Source organism: Opisthocomus hoazin, chromosome 3, assembly GCF_030867145.1.
Source record: "Opisthocomus hoazin isolate bOpiHoa1 chromosome 3, bOpiHoa1.hap1, whole genome shotgun sequence".
Classification (NCBI taxonomy): Eukaryota; Metazoa; Chordata; class Aves; order Opisthocomiformes; family Opisthocomidae; genus Opisthocomus; species Opisthocomus hoazin.
In genome coordinates, this window is record NC_134416.1 from 102,119,532 (window position 1) to 102,134,883 (window position 15,352).

The window sequence follows — 15,352 nt, forward strand, 5'->3', positions numbered from 1 at the left end:
GACGGCAGACCCCGAAGAATGACTCCCCTGATACGCGAGCTTCCCGATTCCCTGAAACCCATAGGGATCCAGCTGCAGGGGAGAATTCCAGACACCCCTAGCGAGGAGAGAGCTGGGCTGCCCTGGAGGGGGGGAGGACCCGACCGTCGGCGGCCGGGGAGGAAAGTGTGGACGTGGGGGGAGACAGGCCAAGAGCTGATTAAGTATGGGAGGAGATATGGAGCTGTTAGCCGGCCAAATCAAAGAGTTGAAACCAGAGCCGTGCGAGCCGCAGAACGAGGGAGTTTTCCTCGGGGAGAAGCCTGGATCTGGCCGCGAAAGAAAAGCCCCTGAATCCGCAAGGGCTCTAGCAATTAGAGCTGCAAAAGGGAATTCCCCGGGACCTGATGGATGGACTCCCGCCCAAGAAGCTGGAACAGCTTGTGCAGAGATGGTCAGGGCGAGAAATCGCTTTTGGGCCAGGTCCTACTGCCCCACCCTTGGTGAATCCGGGCGGGGAAGGAAATAGTGAAGAAGATGGTGAGAAACTAAAGCCTCCGTCCCCCAGGGTGAGGGGGGAGGCGGGGGGTGGATGTTTGTAAGGCAACTCACCTGCAATAACAAACGGGGTTTATTGATTCCGGTGGCAGTAGAGCCAAAGAGGGGACCAGTAACCTTTTTGATTGACAGCGGAGCACAAATTACTGCGCTAAGCCGGGTCGAGGCGGAACGGTGTGGAATTTCAGGCCCGCCCAGACACCTGATAGTTTTAAACGCCTTGGGGAAAACCCGGACAGTGCCCGTGACTCCGGTGACATTATGGCTACCGGGAGAGGAAGACCCCGTGGACACCGTGGTAGCTGTGGGACCTTTCCAAAATGAACCTTTTAGGCATGGATGGTTTAAAGGGTGAACAGTGGCGTGATACCCAGGGAAATTCGTGGTCCTTCGGTGCCCCCCAAATTAGACAGTTGGCTCAAACCCCCAGCGCGGAGGTGTGGCTGCTACAAGCGGCGCCTGCCCTCCCCCCCTTCTAATTTAACGTATGTGAAGCCCTCTCCGCTCCCGTTGGGAGCCAGGGCAGGCAGCTCTGTGCTGGCAGAGCTGCGGGAACAGGCAGTCCTGGTTCCCACCCACTCGCTTTACAACTCCCCAGGCTGGCCGGTGCGAAAACCTAATGGAAAGTGGCGGTTAACGGTCGATTATCGCCGTTTAAATGTTAATACGGGACCGTTAACCGCTGCTGTGCCTAACGCTGCCGAGCTCATTAGCACCGTTCAGGAACACGCGCCCCCGATTCTGGCAGCTACTGGTGTTAAGGATGTGTTCTTCATGGTTCGCCTTCAACCCGAAGATCAGAGCCGTTTCGCTTTCACCCGGGAGGGACAGCAGGACTATTCCAGGCGGCTCCCCCAGGGGTATAGGCACTCTTCCTAATCAGCTCAGCACGCCCGAGTGCACGAATTAGAAACGATCCCCATCCAAGCGGGGGTAAAGATTTATCAGTATCCAGACGATGTGCTTGTGGGAGGGAGTCAGACAGAGGAGGTTGGGGAGGCGCAGCGGGACGTTATTACCCATTTAGAACGCATAGGATTGAGGATTCCACCCGAAAAGATACAAGTCCCTGCTAGTGAAGTGAAATTTTTGGGAATCTGGTGGAGGGAGGGAATGACTTGTATCCCCCTCGGATACTCTGCCCTCCCTCGACTTAATTAAAATGCCAGAATCCAAGAAAAATCTACAACATGCATTAGGACTACTCTTGTTCTGGAGAAAACATATCCCTGATTTTTCAATTATTGCTAGACCTTTGTATGATTTACTGCGGAAAAATGCCCAATGGGACTGGACCCAGGTCCATGATAAGGTGATACGACTGTTAGTGTTTGAGGCAAATGCCTACCAAGCCCTGGGACTTATCCATCCGATGGACCCAGTCCAAACCGAATGGGAGTTTGCCCGGACATGGCTCTTGATTCATTTGTGGCAAAAGGCACCAGAAAGGCCCATTCGGCCCATCGGGTTCTATTCATGTAGTTTCAAAGATGCTGAGAAAAGGTACACGACTTGGGAAAAAGGCCTATTTGTGTTATTTTGTGTAGCTTTCTTTCTCTCACCCCCTTTTTTTTTCTTTTTTTTCTTTCTCGTGTCCTCCCCCCGCTGCCGTCCCCGCCACTGAAATACAGTTTACAAGGTTACACGGCATACGACTCTGTTTGCGTCTTAATCTCGTTCCCTGGGATCGCATCAAAAACCCTCCTGACATCAGATTGGGACAATAGCATAGAAGTAGCTTATATAAATGCTACCTTAACAGGTGTAAATTAAAGAGAAAAAGATTCCCACCTTCTGTGGCACACCGATTAACAGCAGTTTCTGCTGCTTCATGTCTATGTGCAGCCATAGCTCATATATTCTACTGTCTGTACTGGTTCATTACTAGGAGTGAATAACAGGGCTATTGCAATAAAAATACAATATAAAAAACCAAATCAGACTTGCATAACTACCTGCATACAAGTACCCCATGGTGCAGCACAATACTCATCAAATTAAGCTCCATTTAATTAAAAGCTCAGTCAAACACATCAGTATTAAGTTCAGTCAAAAATGGTTATTTTCTGTCAATGTATTGGATATTAAGATAAAATGAAGATGAGGTGCATAACTGCTAAATGGCTTAGCAATTAATGAGGTCAGTAAGAACTTGGTATTCTTAAAAACTGTTCTCTGGCCTACAAAAGTCAACAAGGAGAACATGCTACTTGGATAATCAGAGCTGAATTGGAAGCAATGTAGGATTTGCAGTTTCAAAGCACAACTTGTAGTAACTTAAAACTTGTATTGACAATTTAGTTAGATATTTTTGCAAGAATTCATGTTCACACGATATTAAATGTAATCAAAATTTTAGTACAAATATTTCTGCTGAAAAATACATTTTTTTGCAGCCTTTTTCTGCATGAAGTTACTTGGTCTGAGATTGAATAACTTAATTTTTTATTATTGAACTCTTGAACTGTATTTTGTACTCATAAATAGATACAGAAAATGCAAACATGTAATTCTAACTGTATAAAGCTGAAAGAAATGGACTTGATACTACTTTCCTGGGCAGCTCTAGAGCTAGGATCTATGTTCAAAAAAGTTCTCAAGTATGTAGCCTGAGAAAAGTCTTCATTTATATCTGTGTTTTAATGCACAGTTATGATATGTCCTGTTAGCTTTAAGTGTGGTAGCCTATTTTTTTTTTTTTCCTGCAGAAATCCCTTTTTTGCCTTGTACAAACTTAGGTTTCCAAACTCTTTCAAATTTTCATCTTTTTAATTGCTCCTCTATCCAGATGCTTGACTGTAGCTCAGCTCATGGTGATTGGCCCGGCATGAACAGCTCTGGATGTTGCCCATAGATTTGAATTTTGAGTTCTGCTTCATCTCTGACATGTGTCTCCTACTTTCTCTCTCCTGTATTCCTTGGAGGATTTTGGATTTATTATCAAAACATCTGTACAGTATCTGCTTTCTTTATCTGTCAGGTGGGACTAGATAGCATCCATTGTTTGGTGAATTCTAGTTACTTTGACAAGAATTAATCCTAAAATTGTTTGCTTTTCACTATTCCAACTTCAAGTGACAATAAGCCAGCCAGAAGGTAATCTTTTGTTAGTAATGATACCCATGAATATAGATAAGAAGCTATCAATTCAAGTCGTTAGAATCATTGCATAACAGATGTAATCAAACAAAAGTAAATTTTTGTGAATAGGTAGGATAGTTGTAAATAAGAAGTTCCTGAATAACCTTAAACTTTAGACAGTTCAGCCTTGGGAGAGCGGATGCGCAGAACTACAAAGATAAGAAAGTTGTAAGCTGACCACAAGACCACAGCAAACTAACCCTGAAGGACATGGTGATCCCAGAACTGAGTTTGCGCAGAAGCAATGGTCAGTTGGCGGACACTGTGAAGAAGAGTACGAGGCTTCATCTGAAGACCCCTGATGACCACCTGGAAGTGTCAACAGATGTGTGTGAAGGACATTAACACATGCTAAAGAGTTCCCTGAAAAACTGTGAATATGATAAGAATTTCTCAAAAATATAATGAATATGTATGTTAACATAGTGTAAATGCTTAGTAGTTAGGTCTTTTCGCCACACATATTAGGAAGAATTATATTCTGTGTGTCCAGCACTGCAATAAGTAACGCCTGCTTTCTAAAATCCCAGACTTAAGTTTTAGAGAGTGAATTATTATGCCACTTTCTGGTAACAGTAAGCTGTTACCTCCATTGGTTCCAGATTGCCAGACTTGAATTTCAGCTTGACACCATGCCTAAATAGATCAACAAAATTTTCTTTTATATATAATTAACAGTTTCTGTATGGTTCTTTGTACAATAATGGCTATTTTCATTGCTAGAATACCTTCTAGGAGTACTCCTTGGCAAAAGACAACGGAGATTTCTTTTGACAGCAATATTTTTAGCTTGAAGATATACAGTACATTGCTATTCAAGTGTCCCTCCTTTATCCTCCATATTTATGAAGCTTCACTTCTGGTTCATAGTTAGCCTAAACTACTCCTACCAGTCAGGATTTTTTTTTCTCTTTTTTTTTTTACCTTTCACTTCTATGTCAGCTTACATAGCTCTGTGTATTGATTGAAGCACACCACCTCAAGTCAAAGAAATCTAAGTTTAAACACCAAAATTGCAGCAGGCAATTTTAAAGCAACATTTTAAAAGGTAGATTTTAATATTTGAGAGTAAAGTATTTCATCTTTAAAAGTCACGTGTATTGATGTTTCTCAGTATCACCATCTTCTCTTTTCCAAATTACTCACCAACTAATGTAATAGCAGATAACATTATAATTAAGCTGCAAATATGATATTAGTCAAGTCACAGTCCATGAATCAGCGTAAAGTTCCATATATACATATGTCAAAAATGGCATATCAAAACTTAATACAGGATAGAAATCCTGACTGTGATAGACATAGAAGTTATGCAAAGCGGGAAAGAAAAAGTATTTTATTGAAGCTATTGAAATGATCAAAAATGAATTGCTCAGTTGTTAGTTCAACAGATTTATATTACACTTGATCTAAAAGGGACATTACATCAGCATTGCTATGCTGAAAATCACTTATGAATTTGCATTGATTTATGAACTTACAAATTACATGCCCGGACTTCCCCCAAAAGTCACACTACAAAAGAGAACAAATAAAAAAACAAAACAAAAACCTTTTTCTGACCAGCCATTAGATGGCTAACAGCTGGCAACAATTTAGATTGAGAAAAGCTGGGAGACTGTTAAGACAGAAAGCAACAAACAGGCAAACCCTCATCCTTCTTGGGAAAAAAGCTGTACATCTCCAGGCTGGGGTGGGTAATTGTCTCAAACATCCATCTTGAGAAACCGAGACAAAGATGGGCGAATTAAGCAAACTCCTAAATCAGACATTGTGCTTTGGGAATCTCCTCACCTTGATAAGGGAGTGTGGAGGACGAGTGAAACCCTGCGGAGGCAGGGTGTTGGCTTGCGAAACCCACCTGTGTCACATAGACAAAGCAGTTAAGCACTTGCCTTCCATGAGGAGTGAGGACTGTGGGACTACCAAGACTAGCCCCTCATGCCCTCTGACTCATTTTCGAGACCTTTCAGGAAGCTATGATACAGGTACCTGAAGAGTGTAACAGGAGAGGGGGACAGACCCTTGCTGTGTGCACCCACCACCAGCTCAGAGACCACTGCTAGATCCAAGGGTGGTGATATCTTTTCTCTTATTTCTTCTCTTGGTTTTCTCTCTATCTCTGACTTTTTTGGCACATAAGGGTAATGTTGGTATAAGTTTGTCAGTCTGCTTTGTGAAATCAGACATTGTGTTGTTGAAACCTTTACCAAGTCAATATCCATTTCCAATCCCACTGAGCTAAAAGTAATGTTATGAAGTTCCAAAGCTATCATTGTTTATAATTCCACTGCCATTCTAAGTAAAGCTTTATTTTTGGTCAAGTGTCTTGGTCATTGTTATGACTCTCAGTACCATCCAGAGAATTAAGAAGATTACTTTCTGCTGTTCCCGCTGAGCAGGACGGGACGTAAGCCTACTTTAGCTGGCTGTTAGTTCTGGGTTTTTGTAGAGTTTTATCTATCTATGCTTCTTCAGATGATGTGGTGTTTTACCGTAAATGTTATGGGAAATTTTGAACACTTAAGCAATGAGGGTAAATGAGACACCTGCTTTTCTGCATATTTGAGACAAAGAAGTTCAACGTAACTAAAAAGGCTCAAATACTAAACTGATAGAAAATATATTTGCCCATATAATTGTGCAATTATTAAAGTGTAGAACTCATCTAAAAGAAGCAGTTGAAATCAAAAATATAGGCAAATCTTTTTAATTTTTTACTAATTGGCTATTCAAAATAACTAATTGCTTTTTTGGAAGAGATATTAACTGTCCTTCAAGATATCAAATAAGGTGTTGCTTTTGTCTTATTATTAAAAGAAATTAATATAAGAGGTTATCAACAGATTGATTTGTCAGAAACAAACCACTGAATTAGATGAGCATAGAATTTTATCTAACATGGCAATAACTTTGTTCCTGTTGTTTGTACATGGTGCTTAAATTTGAGATATGCTACGAATGTTCATAAGGCACAAAATATAAAATATGCAGAAATTATTATATTTATGTCTCAGCTTTCTCACAACATTGATTTTCTGCACCTATGTTCAGAGAGAAAAATTCAGGGTTATCTCTTAACAGGTTTTACCAAAAGCAGCTTCTGTTAACTGCTATATGTTCATATGATTATGAAATCATTACTGATAATCAGATGACTTTATAACTTCCTAAACAATTTTTTTTTTTATCATTACAATGTAGGTATCTCAGCAGATTCTTGAGTGTATACTTATATATACATATATGCACATACACTTCAGTACATATGTAAATATACAGACATATATAGATGCATATATATAGAGAGAGACAGAGGAACTGAAAATGAGAATATGTGAACTAGGAGCTCTACTGCGAAGCCTAGAAAGCTATTTTCTACCTAACCATTTCATAGACATTTTGCAGTTTTGGCCTCCAGCAAAATAACATTTGGGGAGGGAGTACTTGATTAGCATAGATCTCTCAAGTTACGTTAGAAAGCAGAAGGAAGATGTTATTCTCCACCAGGTAGGAGATACAACTGGATGAATGTCTCCTGTTGAGTGTTTCTTCTATAAAAAGAAAATTTTCATTAGGAACCAAGAAATTTGTAGGACGATTCTCATACCAAAATTATTTCAAATATTTCATCTTTTTGAATGCCAGGATGGTGATTATAAACTTCAGAAACTGTGTACAAGAAAGAGCTGTAGCTAAAACCCAAAGGACATTCTATGGGTATTCTCTCTTCTGGTTAGAATATTTTTCCAGCTGGGATTGTTCTCTGCAGATGGCCTGCTCTGTACCTCGTTTCTTATAAACATCAACTTCTAAACACCTGGTCATAACTTCTTAACAGGATCACTTAATTTTATCAGCTTCTTGCTTTCACACTGGTAAACAACTCCGCCTAGAAGGCTCTCAAGTTACGTGCTATATACAGTAAAAGGGCATACAGTATTCAGAGAAGGTTTGGCGTGCAATTTTTAGAAAGTGTATCATCTTGGTCTGATTTTTATTTTGTAAGGTTAATCTCTAAATAGCAATTCAAATCATCAGAGTGATGTGGAATTGCTGTGATTGTCATATCAATGTCAGCAGCATGAAGCAACATTACTCTCTATACTGACTATGTGCAGCAGCAACAATTAAAAATCTGCTTTAGAAAGGAAAAAAAAAGTAAAAAACGTGTATAATCAAATGATCAGTTTAAAACCTGCTATCATTCAGACAAGATGTCTGGTATTTGATACAAAATTAATTTGAATCAAAGCTTTTCCAGAGTCAGTAATTGTCAGATCCTCAGCTTGACATGATCTGTTTTTAGTATGACAACACCAAAGGCCAGCGATTAAAGGATTAAAGTGGGAATTAATTTCTGAACGGCCAAAAAGGAAGACAAAAAGGATGAAATGGCTTCTTAGCAGTTCTGCTTAAAAATTATATAAGACTATAAAGTGTTACCTGTATTCCTAAGTAGGAATGTGATGGTAGAAGTTGATTATCTGTTCCTATCTGAAATTAATTCGGTTTTACTTTTTTGTCTGCATATGGTATTAGATCAACATATACCATAGACAGTGATTTTGGCAGCTCCAATCAATTTTTAAAATTTTACTTGATGAATAGTGCACATTTTTTGAAGAGTCAATAGCAGAAGTAGAAGCTAAAATGGTTTTAACTGCATACAATATAGTGCTTTAATTCCCAATATGCTTAGCAATTTATGTGCTTCAGTTTGCATGCAATTGTTACAAAGAACTGAGTCATTCATATTAAAATAGATGGGTGCATTTTATCTTCAAAGTATAATGGAGTTTAGAGGAAAAGATGAAAATGAATAAACAGATGTGAGTGAAATCTGCATGCTACATATTTAATAATTTTTAAATTCCATTTTGCAAGTTTGTTCAGGTTTTTTTCAGTGATTAAATAAAGCCAAGCTCTGTCCTCAATTACAATTCTTAAACTTTGTAGGAAGCAATTTTTAACTTATTTTTTAATAGTAATTTACTTACTAGGAAAAAAAAAATCTTCTCACTCATATTTTTTTCTTTTTTCCAAAAAATGGTTCTTACCTAAACCCAACATTTTGGTAATTTAGTGTACATTTATGAGAAAAGATTTCATATGTTATTTGTCATCACCTAGAAAGTGCAGCTACATTTTGTTGCTGGATGTTGACTTATGATAGATGGTGGATGTTTACTACTTTGTTTACATACACCAAAATCCTCTCTCTACATTGCATTGTCACAGTAATGACTTTATTCTAAAAAGCAATCAGCCCACTTTTTTTCCTGTTTCAAGATTTGAAATAAAGCTTATTTTGTTATCTGTGTTCAATAGAAAACTGTAGAAGTTAAGATTTAAAGCAATGTTATGCTTTATTCTCTCTAGTTCAGCATGATAGATTCAATATCTTGTCAGCTTGGCACCAAGAGAAACTTCCTTTCCAGTTCTGAGAGACAGTTATCTTTAATAATATGACAAAGAGAAAAGATTATTATTCTTTACGTGTAATGTCATATCACTGAGTAGATCATGTTCTAGATAGAATGTATTTTTGTGATCAATTACTTTGAAATAGTTAGTTACATATTATGCATTAATTACAGAAAGTTCTTACAGATGAGATTGTAGTATTTCCATATGAGATGTTGTAGAGGGAAGAAAGGTATGTTTTCTATACTTTGTGATATGGACCAGCTTCCTACCCTCAGTAAAGTTCTCCATGGATTTACAAGAAAAATATTGTATGTTAGACTTTTCCTAGCCTAGTTTTGTTGTAGTTCACACATTCTGATATTGGGTAAAGCTGTAGCTTTTCCTCTAAAATGGTTATGCTTAAAATTTCAGTTAAAAAGAACTCTGCAACCTAACTATCCATGAACAGTTTTTCCTGATACAGAGCTTAGTGACAGGCCTCCAGACTGCTGTACGCCATTAGTGGAAGCATCCTTTTCCTCCAGACAGAGCCGACACAGAGTCAGGTGACAAACTTTCCCAGACAACCTAGCTCAGCACGTCCAACCTAGCTGAGCACGTCCAGTAAGTCTGTCTTCAAAAGTCCAATGGTATGCTGAGAAACACAAGGAGATGTTCCACATTGTTTACACACTGAATCTCTCCAGAGAAAGCTTCTCCAGTTCAAAACGTGTACTCTCGTTCTCTCAGAGCTGCATTTCAGCTAATTATCCTTTCTAAATCTGATAGGGCTGAATCAATAACTTCTGTTTTAAGGTTTCATGTATAGCAATGTAGTTTACAGGCACCTGACTTAGCAGCAGGGTAGAGGCTCCTGAAAGGAGGACGTTAGTTCGGGACTATGCTTGTCCATCTTTTGCTTCTCCTGTATAAAGGCTAAGCCAAACTTGTGTTTGCCCTGAATACACTAACCTGATGTTTAGATTTGCTTTCAGCTCATACTACAGTTATAAAAAATTTAATACTATAATTCTCCTTGATGGAGAATTCTCCTGGTTATCTGCTTGTTTTTGATGGTTTTGTTGTTTCTTCTTTAAAATGCCTACCAAGCTACCTAGTTTATGACAGTAGAATTTTTCACCTTGGTGGCTTTATATGAAATAGTGAGCAAAAAAAATTGTGAGAGAATCCTTTCTAGAAATTAGAGAGGAATGGCGCTGGTAGTGAGGTGGATTCTATCTCTTATATTATCATTACAAATTTTATTCATGTTTGCCACTATCTTAGAATAAACCTGTAAAGAGACATCAAGAAGTCATCTATATTGTTCTGCATACCTCAAAGGTGGACGAATGATACTTAAATAATTTTAACAGATATACTCTTGCAATATCGTAAATTATGGTGTCTCCACAGACAACCTATTCTAGTGTTTCACTACTGTTATGACTAGAAAACTTCTCCTAATATCTAATCCAAGTCCTCGTTTTTGCAGCTCAGACCCATTATCTTTTTACTTATCCACATTCACTGTGGATTATTTCCTTTGATGCCTTTTATGCATCCAAGCACAGCTGTTCTATCCTTAACACGTCTTCTCCTTTTTAAACTAAATATTTCTTAGTCCCTTGTAGGCCACTATGTCTAGATCTCTGTTTATCTTTTCCTTCTGCACTCATTAGGTTGCTGGTTTCTTGAGCTGCAGTGTACAAAAATGATAACAGTATTTCAACCAAAGCTATTGACTAATGATTTTGTTTCCTATTTATGCATTTATACGTATATACACATACATACACATATATTTAATAACAGGATGACACTATTGACTCATATCTATCTAGTGATGTTATAACCACAGAACTGCTCCCTACTTGCGTCCCTGTGAAAGCATGCACATCTACTGACAATCTCTGACTTAGCCAATTCAAATCTAGCCTTGGAATACCACTAAATTAAGTTTTGACTTCCTAAATGTAGTTTCTGTTTATTTCAAATGGGTCGTTTTTAAGAGCGTTACTGATTGATCCAGATCAGATGCTAGTGAAACCGTGTTCTCTGTATCTTTTTCTTTGGACAGTGAACAACAGGCAATTTCACTCTGTCCACCAATGCGGACACTTCTTAGTGAAATAATCTGGAGATGGTTTTCCTAGCTTGCTTAGAAAAATAGAATGCAAAAGAATGTAAATATTTTATTACATTCCAGATATTTTAGCTGTTGCTTCTGTTCTGTTCAAAATGTACGTTGTCACATAACAGAGCAAAGAAAAAAAAAATGGATGCAACTTGTTCTTTTCAGTTCATGGCAATTGTTGCTTTCTTGCAGATACATGCAAATGGTTTAATTTACTTCAGTATTCCTCTGAGAGCTGAGGGTAATTTGACTGATTTACAACTCTTGCCCTTTTTTTTCATGAAGATAACTTTGATGTTTTTGTATTGATTGCTTTCAGAAAATATTCAGATAACAATCACGATAATGCAACTACAATGGGGTAAGATAAACCTTGAATAAAGAAAGACCAAGCTAGATACTACTTGCGTATATTGAAAATTTTCATAAATAATCTCTGACCTTTCTTTTTGTATCAAAGTTGAGATCTCATCCTCTGTCTCTGTGTTAATGCCCTTTTTTAATATTAATTGCATTAACCGTCTAATTTAAACTGACTATTTTATTTAAGAGCAATGAAGACTTGCATTCCAAAGAAGCATTCAACACTTAGGTCCTTCCCAGGCTCTTTTGTGCTAGCTTTACTAGTCCACTAAATAAAGAACTATTACTAACCTTAATCACTGTCCTATTGCTAATACAGGACATCGATTTGTTAATCTTGATGTCTCTTTCTGTGTGTGCCTTGGGGCTTTTTTAGTGTTTGGCCTTACAAGCAGTAAAATTTGTGTTCAGCACCTGTAGGCAGATCCCGTTTTTTCAGTATTTCTCTTCTATCTCATGTAAAAGAACAGATCTGAATCCATTACCACACTGAATGAAGCCTCCGTTTTTTCAAATCTAGCACAACACATGTACTTTATACTGTCACCCTACATTGTTGTACGCATGTGCAAAATAGATAAATCTAGACAATCAATAGCTTTGATAATTAAAAATATGAAATAAGAATTGGTATTATCAGAAGCTTGGCACATGATCTCAGGGTAAATTCTCTAAAGATAATTAATTTGTTATTTTCCAATTAACTGCTTTCAGATTTTAAATATGAATGTAATGTCTTCTTACAGAAGTGTAAAAAATTGAAGACTGTAGTACCATAAATTGGTTTACTATACAACCTGTCTTAATTATATTGCATATCCATTAATATGTCTATGTTTGTATCATGCATCTTGCATTTATGATGTGCTTCTTTGGTCAAGAAGTTACACCCTTCTTAGAAATGATCTTCTATTCTTATATAGAAGTTGAGCTTGAATTAGGAGTATTCTTCATAAAAGAGTGAAAAAAGTTATCTCAGTGGTCTAGAACATAGTTATTAATTCCAGCTAACTGAACTCCAAGATACTTCAACAAACTCAAAAAGGAAAAGAACAATTGATTGTTGTAAAAATGTACTACTGGAGCAGTTTTTGGAAAAGAAAAAAGAATCTTAAAAATGTTCCATTTTGCTTAAACTTTTTTGGGAAAAGTTTTGGTTTGGGTTTTGTTTTGGTTTTTTTGTTTCTTTTTCTTTACGCAACAACACTTAGAAATTAAGCATACCTTTCTTTTCTGTTTCTCCTTTAATTCCTCACCTTCTCTTGTTTACTCCTTTCTTTTCCATCCATAAACTAATTTATCAAGGAAGTTTTGACTTCTCTATTGCTCTAATTCTTTACATAAGTTCCTTTTTTAAAATTGATGCAAAGTTCTACATTCTGTACTATGTTAGGGACAACATGCTATTTCATATCAGGTTTAATTTTGAAGTCTTGAATAAAATCTGGGTACTTTGTCAGGGTTTGTAATGGTGTCAATTTTTTGCTAACTCTATAAAATTTCTATAGGATGATATATATCAACATAGGAATGTCTATTATAATTTTATAGCCTATAGATTTTTATATTTTATATGTGTTTTACATGTATAAATCCAACTTAAAACTCCAACACTTTGTCAGAAGACTTTCTATTGCATTCTGCAGTTACAGATTATCTGGATAAACTCTGATTAAACAGAAGAGAATTTGTTCCTTTCACTCGCATGGGAGAATGTGCAAATAATTCTTCTTCACATAATGAAACAACTGCAAATGAGAAATACATTATTATAAATTATGCCTTTTGTCACCCATTAGGTGGGAAACACATTACTTTAATATCTTTCAAACTGAGAAACATAATTATTTAATGAGGCCAATCTCCATTACTTATCTCATCCTCTAATTATAATGTATCAGTTTTACAACTGATCATGGAGAAATTGGTTAATCTAAGCAAGAAATCAATAATTCAAACCAATAGTTAAATTTAATGAGCTGCTTCCAAAGTGATGTGGACAGCTAGTGACTTATTTACTTTATTTAATATCTCGTCCAACATAAAGTTCGTTCTCCTAAAGTATACACATGACCTAAAATATCCTTAGGGCACATGAAAAATTGTATGAGTAGAAGACTAGATGAATATAGAAGGGAATGGATTATTTAAAAAAGCATAATGTAACATTTGTTAACAGACCTAGAGCAAATTCCTTTCCCTGCTGGTTTAGAACCACCAAGTGTTTTGGCTTAAAGCTCAGCAGCAGTTTTTTTCCTCCCAACAGCCTTCCTCTTCATACTGAGTCTGTACATTAGAATCACTTGGAAGAGTCAGTCTGTAGAAAAAATGTAATTTGAACCTCAAGGCTAGCAGGAAAAATTTGTAAATGCAACATTCCATAAGCAGCTCAAATAAAGAAAAAAAAATAGTGTGATCTCCGGAGTTGGCTGTCTTTTTTTCCTAGTTTTGTTTGAAATGTATTTATTTCAAATTAGGATAGACAATAGCAATATTATCTAGATTCATAAAACAAAAAGTTGAAGATTTTGCTTCTGTTTCTCCAAAAGTCAACTGTTGCGCAATCTGACCTTCTGTAACTGAGCCAGGATGCTGTATACTTCACAGTATCACCTGTGGGGATTAAGCATTTTCTTAGCTCTGGCTTTCATTCAAAGCAATAGGAGTTGGATCCTGATTCTTGCCGAGTATCCACAAAATACAACCAGTCTTTTTGATGCAACCTCTTCATAAGTGATTAAGAAATATATTACCAAAATCCAGAAATAAAATGTACTTTGAAAAATTTCCTTTCTATTGACAAGAGTTCACTCTATGCTGTTCACAGGGACACAGTGTACTATCTGCTGTAACCTTTTTTTGTGACTTCCAGTGGACAGCCAAGTAGTACTAACATTTGGCAAATGCTTCTTCAGCATTTGTTTATCTGTTATCTTTTCAGGTATAAATTGGATTATATGTAAGGGTATGCAGTAAATGAGTGATGTTCCATTTAATCTCCGTTTCAGGCCTCTCACCCTCTGTAGAAACAAATGCTGCACTAATGCAAATGCTCAAAAGTTCAGTGAATTCCAAAGTGTGAAAAAGGTACTGGTATTGGTGATACACATTTATTACATGGTATTCTATAATAAATATATAATTTTGTTGCGGGAGTCTACTGGAAGAAAGAGGATTGTATGTTCACATAGCACATAACATTCTAAATAGTTAATTTTAATTGTCTTCTATGTATGGTAAATTGCAGGTGATCTGATGACCTTATGTGATGAGATTATTTAAAAGAAAGCACACTATTTCCAAATGGATAAACATTTGGGTTTTTTACCTTAATGAAGCTGTATTGAGTATAGAAGTGCATTTCAGCATTCTTTTACAGTGTTACAGAATGATCTCTGAGCTGTCCTGTGTTCCAATGCAGCCTCATTCTTGCATAACTGCTGTGAGCCAGTGTTAGAGCAAAGCTTTCAATTCCAGGGAATGCAGGACTTTTGGGAGAGGGCTAACCCCCACCTGTGTTATGTAGCACAAAATCCTTTGCTTAATCCAAGGTATCATGCCATTACTTCAGAATATTCTCTTATATAGAAAACATAGAAAGTAATATTTGCCTAATGGAAGAGAATTATTTTTGCAAGACTTTTTAAAATAGAAATTTTAAATTGAATAATTAATTGGAGATTTACAATATGAATTGTGGGTTTTGTATACAGTTCTATTTTTACTTTTAAAAGGGTTGGTCAAAGCAAAATGTGTGACATGATT

General features: G+C 37.1%; 1 protein-coding gene across 1 annotated transcript in view; it reads left to right on the plus strand.

The window, feature by feature from the left end:
* Window positions 1-205: 205 nt before the first annotated feature.
* LOC142360940 (uncharacterized) overlaps window positions 206-15,352 on the plus strand; it is a 188,817-nt gene continuing 173,670 nt past the window's right edge. Inside the window, exons 1-3 of the mRNA XM_075417263.1 lie at window positions 206-482; window positions 1,136-1,397; window positions 1,789-2,040. Of these exons, the coding sequence (XP_075273378.1) occupies window positions 206-482; window positions 1,136-1,397; window positions 1,789-2,040 (791 nt within the window). The remainder of the gene's footprint in view (window positions 483-1,135; window positions 1,398-1,788; window positions 2,041-15,352) is intronic.